Raw genomic sequence first — 13,779 nt, 5'->3', positions numbered from 1 at the left:
ACCATGAGCCAAAAATGGTGCTCTGCTGTATAAGACCCTAATAGGTCTTTGGTCAATCAAAAGGACTACTGGTCTCACATGCATGCACGGCTGCCTCAAGGAAGAAAAAGAAATGCATCATCACTGTTTGTATATGATGCAAGAGTATGAAGCAGCCAAAGTTTAAATGAATAAATAAAAATTAAGACACTTTCAGAAAGCCTGAGGAATTTTTGATTAAGACCATTTTAAAATTAAAAAGTTTTATTTCTTGACAGCATAAGAAATGAGGGATGACTTGAGAATACTTTTGCACAGTGCAGCATGTCCTGAAAAAAAAAAAAAAAATTAAATTAAAAAAAGCTCAAGTGAAATCTAACATACAAACAAATCATAACTTTTTTTAAACTTGTCTTTTTTAAGCTAAGTCAAAAGTCTTGTGGTTTAAAATAAATGCCTATTATTGTGGTTAAACTGATAATTTGTATTTAATAAACTAACCTTTTAATGAGTAGCTTAGAACAGATGACAGAAAGGTCAACAATGACAACTACAGCATTAGCATAACGTGTCAGGAGGGAGTTAAAACAGGAGAACAAAACAAACACCGACGTCAGTGATTATATTAAAAAATTGCCATAGAGTCATGTTTCTCCACATGTGAGCATTAGATATAAACTCAGACCAACCAAGAGGTTTCCTTCCATTTCCTTTCTGTTGCAATAAAAGTGCGACCCGTTGGGACTTTAACACACATCTCTGTTTTACTGGTTTTCATCAAGGCAATCTGAGCACCTTGTGAATATTTTTGTGGTCAAATGGACAATAAAATAAGATGCACTTATGAAGAATGAACTTACCAAACTGAAAGACAGTAACGTGAGTAGAACCTGTTCTGCAGTTCAGTGTATTTAATACAGTTAAGATTGGGGCAGTTTTCACAGTGTTGCACTCTGTGCTGGTCTGCTGTGGAGGAGCTGAGCTCCAAGGCAAAGCTCTACGGTTACCGATCGCTCTCTGTTCCTACCTTCACCTATGGTCACAAACACTTGGTAGTGACCAAAAGAACAAGATCACGGGTACAAGCAGTCAAAATGAGCTGCTCCTCTACATCGAGAGGAGCCAGTTGAGGTGGTTCGAGCATCTGGTAAGGATGCTCCCTGGACACCTCACTAGGGAGGTTTTTCAAGCATGTCTGACTGGGAGGAGACCCCAGGGACGACCCGGAACACGCTGGAGAGACTGTCTCTCTACTGGCCTGGGAACATCTAAATCCTCCCAGAAGGATGGGCTGGCTGGAGATTGTCTGACTTGAAAATAAAAATTCTCTTGATTTTAGATCTTTTTACAATCAAATAATCAGAACATTTAGGCTCAGACAAAAAACAAAAAAACCCCTCTACATCATTTTGGCTGACTCACACGTTCAAGATCCCTGCACTTTGAGCAATTGATGCCGTCAGACACGATTGATGCTCTAATATTGACTGGTATTTGTGGCCCAGCTAATAAAAACATCTGCACACCTCTGCACATGTCTGTGTACCATCAGTGCTACAGTGAATATCTTTTATTGACAACATTTAGTTTTGTGGAGGATTTGATCAATCACGTTTTCTCTTTTAAAAAGTGTAAAAATTACCATTTTTTTAATACTCATACCTAAATATGTACATTTGTGCACAATTTTTGTATCACTAAGCAGGCTCATTTATATTGTGCTCTTTCAGTTCAAGTAAAAGCCTGTGGTGCCACGATCACTCAAAGGTTGCTCCTTCAGAACAGCGAGTCTTATTACTTTCAATAAAAGCACAGATGTTGAATTGTTGTCAAGTGTGATCGAAACACAAAACTTTCCTTTTCTTACCCATTATACATCCCAATTTGTTAAATGGGATTTAAAAAAAAAAAAAAAAACAGCAATTCCTGTATGGATCATAAACTCCACTACAGGGATGATGGTGGCCTGTTGCTAGTTAACCCATACATTACGCAGAACCCATAGACTATAAAACGACACGCACAAACTAGACGAACCCGACTCATTAGTAGTTCTAATGTAAATTTAACAGTTTTCACGCTCGACAATATGAAACTGGTAAAATCCTGTAGAATCAACAAGTTAAAACACTACTGAAAACCTAAAAAATGATAATTCAGGTTTTTAGGGTAGAGTTTTGTGGAACGGTTAAGAACAATTAATTTCTTAACCTGCTGTAGATAGCTCTTTGTACAATCTCACAAAGAAGAAAAAGAGTTTAAACCATATCAAACTTGTGGGAGTTTGCTCTGGCAGCTTCTGCACCTACAGCCAGGATTCTCAGCTTGAGGAGCATGAGGAGCATAAAAGGCTGCAAAGGACATTCAGCCAAAGCTGGAGCATTACCTGCCAATGTGATTAATCCCTGATGCCCTCCCATTTCCTGGATTCTCCTCTGTAGACCTCAAGCTCGCCATGTCTCTTACCTATCACTGCTATTGTACAAACAGACGTACACCACCTTCTCTTGGAACCATTTGGGTCAGCTCCCCCCCACTACTGACTCCTACCTCCACTGTAAGAAAGATCAACATTAGCATGAACACCCCTGCCAACAGACCACTAATCATCTCCTTGCTCTTCAAGGTTCCAGCTCCCTCCGTGGCTCATTGCATAATTACCACTCTGTAAATAAACACTGTAAATACATCTTGAGTCTTGGTATCTGTTCTCCACAGTCCTTATATCTGGATCTCAAAAAACTCAAGTGAGATCAAAATCAGATCAAAACCCAAGTGGATTACCGTCTTAAAATAAATAATCTGAAAGGTTTTACAGCACTACATGTAAAGATTATTTTAATAAACCTCTATCAGTTTTTACGTTACATTATTATTCCAGCAGAAATCTTGTGACATTCATGCTGGAAATGCCCAAAAACTGAACAGGAAGCGCTACAACTAAGTGCTGCTGCAATTTGCACTCGCAAACAACCACAAAACTTTATATAGTTGTTGAATGCTAAATGGATGGAGATATAAAAGGTTTATAACGAGGCATTTGTTGGAATCGCTATAAATATTTGGACCTGTTTAAAAAGGCAGCAATACTCTCATTTTTGCTCTCACAGGTTGTTAGCTGGTCAGTTTGTTCGTATTTAACCTTTGTTTTCCAAACTGAGGTCATTCAAAGCCTTATCTACAACAGGTAAGATTATAATTGCTCTTAAACTTTCCACAGAAGCCCACTTTAAAATATATGTTTTTTTAAACAAACAAATATAACAATTTTATTTCAAGTAAAAATAAAAGTCTAATGTAAAACAAGCCAACTGTTCTCTTTAAATTACATAGGAGCATTGCTGTTTGTAGTGTACCAGTTTCCCCCAGTTTTCCTTGCCCTGAATTTGAGTATTTAACTTCAGTTTTTGTAAACAGATTGAACTCTTGCATGGGTCTAATCACCTGATAAGACTCCGTACACAAGCCTCATCTAATGGATGATAAACCTGAGGTTTTAAATCACTGCTGTACAAATGCTTCAGACCAACTTACAAAACTTATCAGCAAACTAACAGAGGTCACTGTGTCGCTGATGTTAATGTCGATGAAACAGTAAAACAATCAGTGTTTTTTGTCAAACCTGGACGTCAGCTTGAATCAGCCGATTAGAAACGAGCTCGGTCAGAAGCAGCTATGAGAAAAGATCATTTAGACCAGGGGCCTTGTGTACAAAGACTTGCGTGGATTTCCTACTGAAACCTGGTGTATGCACAAATAAATCCAGATGTATGAAAGCGTGCGTATGCATGAATCTAAGCACACTTCCTTTGTACATCCCAATCAATGTGGATTTGAGCGCACTTGACTCCTCCCTCAACACACCTACATTTAAATATATAAAATAGATGAAAATATATGTTTTACATGAGAGATTATCGACTGCATGTTAAACATTTATGTCTCTATGCACAAAATGAAGAATTTCATTGAATGTGAATCAGAGACGCTCCTAAATAAGTAGTGGGGTGTAAAAACATTTTTGCCGCACATGTAACAAAGGTGTGTGCGTTGCTGTTGAATTAAGTAAGTGTGGAGGGGAATTAAGTGTATAACAGATTATAAGGGCAGGGGTGTGCAATGCCCTAGGGACACATTACTGCCTGATGCCCTCAACAAGTTCTACACACGCTTTGAAGACCCGAACAGACCACCCAGTACCAGACTCACCTCACCACCACTGGAAGAGGAGTTTCCCAGCAGCATCTCAGCTGAAGTAAGGATGAGTACCTTCAGGAGGATTAATCCTCACAAAGCAACTAGCCCAGACAACATCCCCAGGAAGGTGCTGGAAGACTGTGCTGAGCAGCTCTGGGGAGGTGCTGGCCAACATCTTCAACTTCTCCCTCACCCTGGCAACTCTTCCCACCTGCCTGAAGACCGTCACCATCATCCCAGTTTCAAAAAGCTCTACAGTGACTAGTCTGAATGACTATCGGCCAGTATCCCTCACCCCGATAGTCGCTAAATACTTTGAAAGACTGGTCATGAACCACATCAAAACAACCATCAACATCAGCAAGGACCCTCACCAGTATGCATACAGCGAGAATCAAACAGAAGACGCCATCTCCTCTGTGGTCCACACTGCTCTCACCCATCTGGAGCAGAAAGACTCCTACGTCCGTACGCTCTTTGTGGACTTCACGTCTGCCTTCAACACCATGATCCCCCAAACCCTGATGGACAAGCTATTCACACTAGAACTAAGCCCCTCCCATTTGCAACTGGGTACTAGACTTTTTAACAAACAGACCACAGTCAGTGAGGATCCACAACTTCTCCTCCTCCACCATAACCCTTAGCACTGGCTCCCCTCAGGGCTGTGTAATGAGCCCCCTCCTGTTCACTCTGCACACATATGACTGTGCACCTACCCATCCAGGCTGTCAATTGTAAAGTTTGCTGATGATGCAATGGTGGTGGGATGCATCACAAACAATGATGAGTCCAGCTACAGGCAGGAGGTGGAACACCTGGAGAGCTGGTGCAGGAAGAACAACTTTCATATTAACGAGGAGATGGCACACCTACACGCCCCACCCCCCAGATCTTCAGATCTTTTAACGAACCGTTTAGCATTCAATGTATATCTTAGATCCTCATATATTTTTTCTTTATATACTTTATATTTTGCTATTTTGGGGTGTAACTGGGAACCTGAGTACACAATTTTGTTCCACCTCCTGTACCACATGTGATGCAAATGACAAAGAAACTTGAACATACATGTGATGGTGTACACCTTGTCGACCTGAGGAGTCATCAGAGAAGAGTTGTTCTGAATTAATTTGCTGACTTGACGTTTTCTTCTCGGTGAGAATGAAACGTCCCTTACACAGTTTACACTCACTTTATGCTTCTCTGTCTGTGCGCCTCGCTCGCATGCGTGCGATCACTGACGTGCGATCACTGACGTGCGATCACTGACGTGCGATCACTGACGTGCGCTTACTTCTACATGCGACAATTTTACGTTAAAGTGAAGTTATTTTTATCAAGGTGTGTTAGATGTTATGTTGTTTGAGGTTAAATTTATTTTTATTTTAATGCATGTTAAATGTATTTGGCGTAATGTTTTTATTGTTTTTTTATGCCATTAGTGCTTAGCATATTTTTAGCTGATGTTTTTCTTAGTTCATAGTCTTTTTTCATATCTTAGATCTTACTACAGTTTTTCGTTTACATTTTTGGATGTAACTGGGACCCTGTGTACATAATTTTGTTCCGCCACATGTACCACATGTGGTGCAAACGACAATAAAGAATACCTGAATCTGAAGGTGGTTCAGTTTCCTTATTTGGATTTAAACCATAAATGCCCAAACTTGTGAAGAAAAAAAAAAACACCATTGTGTATCCTTTAAGTTCAGAAGAACAAACTGTCATATTTTGGTGTATTTACATTAGTTTCAGTACTTTGTAGTGATATACTGTGGACTGAAAAAGTTTGCGTGGAGGTAAGCACATCTCACGGCAGGTCAAAAATGAATTGATGCGAGTGTGAATTTACGCAACACTTTCACACAACATTCATTTTAATACATCCCAACGTGTGCGTGGAACCTGGCGCATGCAACCTTTTCATACATATGCACCGTTGATACATGAGGCCCCAGGACTCTTTTCAATGAAGAGAAAAGTTGGCTCTTGTGAGAAAAAAAAAAAAAAAAAAAAAGTCCTGGCAATCAACAAAATGGAGTGACTCAGGATGTGCATACCACGCATTGCCCCAATAATTCAATAAAGTTTCAACTCAGCAATTATTTTAATTTCTCCAGAGAGCAAGTTGCACAATGCTGATCATTGTTGGCTAAATGCACACATAAAACCATCACTGTACGTGTTCTGCTCACCCATCTCCCCCTTCACACACATACATACACGAGAGCCTTACAAGAGTGACGAAGCATTAGTTTGTCGACTCTGCTTCACAGAACTCTGCTCACATTTGTTCCACCTGATTTAGGATGTTCAGAGGCAGCGAGCTGTGGTACGAAACAATCAAATGAGTGAGTTTGTCCATGTGAATGAGCGTCATAGTCAACACGCAAACTCATTTTCCTGTCATGTGATCACATAGAACATCTCTTATAACATGCAGCAGGAATCTTACCCGTTGGAGAGACTCTCTTCTTGGGACATTTTCATCTGGCAAAGCGTGTGGAGAGAAAAATGAAAAAAAGTACAGAGAGAAAATTGCAGAAGTGAGGCTCGGGCCTTCACGCAGCAGTGCAGAGTAATGCTCTGTGGTTCCTTCTGCAGCTGCAGACACAAGAGCAGTAGCAGCAGGAGGACAATCAGAAACAGAGAGGGAGAGGGAGGAGGGGGGAGGATGAAGAGGCTGGACGCAGCAGCAACAGCAGCTCTTAATGAGATTGGGATGACTATCACACATGAGGAGAACACAGTCTGTCTGTGCTCCCCACACACACACACACACCAACATATATAACACGAACACAGAAGAATCTTCCATTCGTCAGCCTTATCCTACACACACGCTGCAGTCTCTGCTCTGATTGGCTTCAGCTGACTCTAAAGGAGGCACTGTTAACATTTAAAAGCAAAAATATTTATTACCTAGCAACATTCACAAATTATTTGCTGTAAGGGAGGTTATCATTTAAAGGGGACAGTTTAATTTTAAATAAAAAGGACCAATCACACAACGTGTAAAAAGTTTTTGTATGTAGAGTAAAAACTGTGCTGTTTGAATGTGGAACTCAAGGTCCAACCATGAAACAGTTTAAGGCGAGGTATAATATTTTATTTTTAAAGATGCACGGACAAAGAATGTGTGTGATTATTTTTTGCTAACTACGTAGATATGCATGTATATGTGTATACATGTGTATACTTATACATAATTCTACATAGATTTGTGTATCTATGTGAGGTGTAGGTGTACGTATACAGTGATGGGTCAAACGGTCAAAACAACAAAAAAGACATTAGTTTCTAGAAAAATAATAAATCAATGATAATTTGTTTTATAATTGTTGTTATGTGAATTGTATAGAATAACTAAGCAACGTGATTATTGCTTAAGTCATTACTGAACTCATTACCGTGAAAGAAACAGAAGCGCTTACGTTGGTAAGTTTTAGAGAAGGGTGGGATTAAATAAGTTTGTACTTCTTCTTCCCACTCCTTTTTCAAATAGGTTTCAGTTTGTTAATTTTTGTTACAGAACTTTATTTATTTATTGATTTGTTCTTATATACATATTTGAAAATAAACTAAAAGGAGGGTTTAAAATGACCACAGTTTTGAAGCCTGGCTCAAAAATGAATAAATGAATAAATGGCTCAAAACGGGGGCCTGCAGGAGTGCTCCGCTCTGGTGGCTGCAGTGGAACAAACCGTAGACTGAAGAGTCCTGAAACAAAACAGATGCAGCTCCAAAAACTGAGGGATCTTGACTGAAGCATGGGGGGAGCGACAAAGTGATAAACAGCTGCAAACAGCAGGCTGAAGCAAAGAATAGTTTTTTGTTTCAAAACGACTCAAGCTTTTCTACTCCTTTCCTTTGGTAAATAGAAATGTGCTGCAGGACACAAAGTGCCATTTCCACACTAAACTGTGACATGATGGTCTTTACTTTACAATGCTTGTTTTTAGATGCTTTTGCACTTGAAAGGAAGAAAAACAAACTTTACTGCAATTTGTACTAGACTAATTACATAACGTGTGCTTTATTAGCTTTGACGAACCAAAATGTCTGCTGCAGAGAAGCCTTTTATCTGTTTGAAAGTTGCAATGATGATGATTCATCCTTCTGAGAAATGGCTGGCAGGGTTATTGTGTCAACACACACGAGGAATGAACTGCTGCTAGTGCTGAACCAGTCGGCTTGTTTGAGTCTCACATGAGGCAAGTTGTAACGATGACAATGATGGCTGCAAGTGTTTCACTTTTCTTTTCTTTTCTTTTCTTTTTTTTTAACCAGAAAATATTAGCATTATCAGCTGAGTGTGGAAAAATGTGAAAGCAGAACAAACTTCAGAGCTGAGGAATCGTCCTGATGGAAACATACCAACTGGTTAAAGAGCACTTCACCTTTCTTCCTACGTTAACAGTTTCAGACTAACCAGACTTCCTTATTCACATTTTCTCATGACTAGACTAACCAATCAGAAGCTGAAAGGACTTTATGCAAAAAGGAAATACACATAATAACACACCATAAAGTTGGTTTATTTTTAAGGTGTCTACTGACCCATTAGACATTTTATTTTCAGCTTTTATATTAGGTCTATTGTCCAACTAAGGCAGGAGCTCAGGAAGTCTGACAAAATCTCGGTGCACGTGGCAGACAGCCACATTGTTCAAATGTTGATGTAGCGCTAAGCTAGCAGCACACAATACACACTTTCAGGTCTCTCTTGTAAAGAAGTCCTTGTGGCTCAATGGGACTAACCTGTTTAAATAAAGGTTGAAAACAGACGTGCTAGCTAAGATGCTAGAGATGTAGCGCTCCACTTTTTTGATGTAACTAACACCCACCCTACTCTCCCAGTTTCCACTGATGAAAAACTCCCCCACAGCATGATGATGCCACTACCATGCTTTACTGTAGGGATGGTGTTGTCAGCATGATGAGAGGTGGCAGATTTACCTTTAGACATGATGTTGTCTTTGATTCAGTTTTAATTCTACCAGACCACGGCACCTTCTTTCACATGTCTGGGGAAATACTCCTAATAGTCTTGTTTTCCCCCCTTAATGGATATATTTTACAATCCTCTGTTCCATGAAGCCTAGCTCTGTCCTATGAACACATGGACCCATCTCAGCAGAAGAGCTGCCCAGCTCCATCAGAGTCATCTCTGACCTCCTTACTCATTCTGTGTGTTTTGGTGAAGGACCCTCTCTTAGTAGGTTTGCTATAGTGGCATCATTTATTTTCTAATTAAGGATTTAATGGTGCTCTGTGGGATGTTCAGGGTTTAGTAATAAAAACAGATAAGGCTGTTGCTGAGCAAATGGGTCATTTCAGGAGATAAAATATGTAAAAACTAAGAAGGATGGTGGAAACTTCATGGTTTGGGGCTGCGTCACTGCCTCAAGAACCAGAGAGATCACCTAAATGAATCATCGAATCATCTGTTCAACAATCATCTGTTCAACAATCATCTGTTCAACAATCATCTGTTCAACAATCATCTGTTCCAAAGTCAGGGTTGGTCTGTAAATTAACCTGTCAGCAGTACGTTGAGTTAAGGTACTCATGTAAGAGAATATATCAAAGTGAAAAACAGAGGGTTATGAAATGTCATGGTTTGAGGCTGTGTCACTGCATAAAGAACCAGAGGGATCACCTAAATGTATCATCGAATCATCTGTTCAACTATCATCTGTTGAACTATCATCTGTACCTGTCAGCAGTACGTTAACATATTCATGTAAGAGAATATATCAAAGTGAAAAACAGAGGGTTATGAAATATCAAAATAAAAGAAGAGAGAAGAGATTTTAATCTAGCTTCTGTGCTGTGTGATATGTAAAGATGAGGCCATGCTATAAATCTCTCAGTATTTTGCAGTAGAACAAATTACAGCCAGAACAATAAAAACCCAAACTCTTTCTCTTTTTTTTAGAAACTTCTGGGCAAAATTCAACATTGCCCATCACAGACTAATACATTTAATTCATGTATTTAAACGCATGGCTTAATTTGAGCCGGATCCTGGGAACTCTCTTATGTTGACAGGGTGCGTTCCGGTAACCGTTTGCTTGGATCTGGTAACTCTCAGGCTTACTAATAATAAAGTTATGAACAAATATGACTGCCACGAACGAATAAAACTTATATTGAATATGTAAACTGAAAATAATTACATAAACACTCATTTTAAACACAATAGCCACTTACAAGCTAAAATCATATACCAGATGCCTCTTCAAGTAACATTTACACTTCTACCCTTAAAAAAGATCTCCGTCCCTAAAAACGTGGTGGGGATGAGTGCCGAGCTAACCAGGCATACGCGGGCAGGAGCCCAAAGGCAGCTGCAGGCAGGCGCCTGGAGGTTTCACATGTAACAAGATTGAATTCAGCTGAGAAGAGTCCGGCTCGGAACCGTCAAATAAGGGGAGGGTGGGGGAGGATGTTTGACAGAAGCGGAACGTTTATAAATGTAGGTAAACATAGATGTTTAACAACCTGTTAAAATACACAAAATGCAGGAAATCGCATCTACTTTATTCAAAATTTTCTGGGGGAAGACCCCCCGCCCCAGCACCCAACACCTCTGCCAGCCCGCCTGCTATTTGTGTTCCAGCACTGATCGGTTTACAAATTAAGCCCTGTTTAAAAGGGCAGTGCACATTATTCAATATTCCAATAATATATATGCACAATGGCTAAATTTTAGGGATGCACAATATTATCAGCATGGCATCAGCTGGTATTAGCGATAAAGTTAAATATCGGACATCGGCCATTCCATCAAAGTAACTCACCGATGTAAAAGGCGCTGTTTTTTATGCATATTATACATTTATATAGTGTTACATCGTTTTCAGCCTTCTTTTTAACATCTGCATTTGGTAGCAGGCCAAAGTGACAAAGACCAAGCAGAATAATGTAGTATTTTAATTCTACAGCAAAGAAACCTATGTAGTCTCTGTAAGGTCTAGGGAAAACTATATCAGTATTGGTATCGGTTATCAGCCAAATGAGTTTTAGCGTATTGGCATATCGGATATCGGCCAAAATTTCAATATCGTGCATCCCTACTAAATTTCCATAATCCTTTTGGTGAGAGCACAAAAACTCTCGAGACAACATACTGTAGGTTACACACACACACACACACACACACACACACACACACACGAGTTGTTGTAAACATACTTTTTGGGGACTTTGCATTGACTTCCATTCATTTTCTATAGCCTAACCCTACCCTAAACCTAAACACTAGTACATGCCTAACCCTAACCTTAACCCATCTGCAATTCACACCTTAGTCCTAAACCTAACCCCTAACCCCCCAACGAGACTTCTCCTTTTGGAGACCTGGCTTTGGTCCCCATAAAGAGCAGTTGGTTCCCACAATGCATGATTTATTTTGTAAAATTGGTCCCTACAAGGTAATGTAAAATAAAAAACGCACACACACACACTTAATTAATTCAGTTCTTCGTCACATCTTATGCAAAGCAGCTATCCCAGCACAAAAAATATGTGTATAAGCTATCTGAAACTTAATAAATTAAAACTGATGGCCTCTTTAAATAACGGTGTTCCCAAGTTAAGATTATGTGCAAAATGGAATTTATTTAAGGTTATTGTACAGAAAGAAGCTGATGTGAAGCAATCTTCCCGTATGTTGTCAGACAGCAGAAAACGTTGCTTTAAATCTGAAAACGGAGCCAAGATGCTGGGATAATTGTCCTCATTTTGAATTTGATGCCGTCACATTTATAAAAAGTTGAGTTGGGTGAATGAGTACACCTTCGCTGCATTGTCTTTTCTAATAAAAATAACAAAAGCCCTCTGTAGGCACTTTTATTAAACTCTTAGCTATTGGATAACATTTATATATTTAGCTGAACCACTTGTATCTTTGACTGGATTGAACCGAAAACGTGACATTTGTTCAGTGGCACAGTGCAAGTAGTTGACTAACCTCTTAGAATTTTTTCGGTTTAATTTCACATTTCACAATCAAACTCCGATTCACTTTCAGAGCATTCCTTTAATCTAGTCCTAATGTACAACCAGTGAACATCCAGAGCTCGATCTTACCCGTTTGGTGGATCTGTTGACCCTGAAGCATCTCTGCTGTCTGGCAGCTGTAACCTGAAACACAGCAGCAGAGTTGAGGGCGTTCAGAGAGGACAAGGTAAGCTCAAGGGGTGAAAACCTGCTGAAAGAACAGCTTTTGTTGAAGAAACATAAGCCTGGGAGCTAAAAAAGCACAGATAGTGATATACGGGCACTCCCAGACTGCTCATTTATGAACAATGATTTGCTGACTTTTATATATTAACAGTTTAATGTAATCTGTGAAATCATCTAAGTAGGGCTCTCTGTAACACAGATTTGGTGAGGAGTTTTACAAAAACTCACAGAATGACTCAAATATCTGAGGACACTTACTTGAAATCTGTGATGATGGGATCCAGTTCTGGGCTGTTTATGATCGACAACCTGGAATAGGAAACAGAGAATCTGAGCTAGTTATTCCAGTGGTGCTTCTAGAGAATTATTTTTTATTCAGTAAGAAAATAAATGACTAAATGCACAATTTAAACATACCCAGTCGGGGAGTCCATGTCATCGGGGAGGTCTTGCGCCTGAACGTCACGCCTGTGAGGAGAGCCAAGAAAACGTCAGAAATCACCATGTTGGTGAAAAAAGGAAGACGTCAGTGAGGTGAGTACAGGTTGGATAATAAAACAGAAAAAATATTTTAGAGGCGGAAAACTTGCAAGTTTAAACGTAGGCATGGAGACAAAGAATAAACGAGTGTGTCGTCCGTTAAGATGCTTTAGCATTCTTAAAGAAAGTGAACTTGTTCTTTTTGGCTCCATCTCTCTATTTAACAACAAAAAAAAAAAAAAACAGGTTTCAAAGAGAAAGTAGAATCTTAAAAATAAATACAGCTTTATCAGCAAATATTACATAAATAGTTGCCCTCACTGCATTCATATTACAATGTTGTCGTTATTGACTCAGTACCCCCAAAAATACTAAATCCTCCAAAGGGATTCCAGAAATAAAGACTTTTCTCTGATAACTGCTTTTTATATGAAGGTTAAGAATCTGCTGGCATCAAATACTTAAAAAAAAAGAACATCTGGGCTTTTTAGAGACCGAGGTGTTCCATCTAAAAGGTGCCAGAAAATTGCCAAATAAACTAGAAATCGGTGATTTAATGTATCATTTTGCGACCCTACCTTTGTTAGTATAAAAACTTACTTGGTCAATTAAAAAGTGATTTCTTTTGTCACATAAACAGCTAATACAATTGTATTTTTTTTCATGTGCAAAATGTACATAAAACTTCGAAATTAAAAGCATTTAAACAAGCTCAAGAATCTAAAACTATTTAGAACACAGTGCTTGAATACATACATACATTTATACACATGTACATATATATATATATACATATAATTACATATACATATGATTACACACACAGACAGATAGAAAACAATACATATATATATTTAGACAGACAGACAGACAGACAGACAGATAGATAGATAGATAGATAGATAGATAGATAGATAGATAGATAGA

The 13,779-nt window shown here is 39.0% G+C and overlaps 1 protein-coding gene across 1 annotated transcript in view; it reads right to left on the bottom strand.

Moving 5' to 3' along the window:
* Positions 1–12,806, bottom strand: part of ttc39a (tetratricopeptide repeat domain 39A) — a 35,584-nt gene extending 22,778 nt beyond the window's left edge. The window contains exons 1-3 of the mRNA XM_037698352.1: positions 12,790–12,806; positions 12,631–12,681; positions 12,277–12,330 (exon numbers count right to left, since the gene is read on the bottom strand). Coding sequence (XP_037554280.1) covers positions 12,277–12,330; positions 12,631–12,681; positions 12,790–12,806 — 122 coding nt within the window. The remainder of the gene's footprint in view (positions 1–12,276; positions 12,331–12,630; positions 12,682–12,789) is intronic.
* Positions 12,807–13,779: the final 973 nt, after the last annotated feature.

The sequence above is a fragment of the Nematolebias whitei genome, chromosome 3 (assembly GCF_014905685.2).
Source record: "Nematolebias whitei isolate Nwh7 chromosome 3, NemWhi1, whole genome shotgun sequence".
NCBI classification, from domain to species: domain Eukaryota; kingdom Metazoa; phylum Chordata; class Actinopteri; order Cyprinodontiformes; family Rivulidae; genus Nematolebias; species Nematolebias whitei.
Note: the sequence above shows the minus strand (reverse complement) of the source record. Positions and strands in the feature narration are given on the sequence as shown.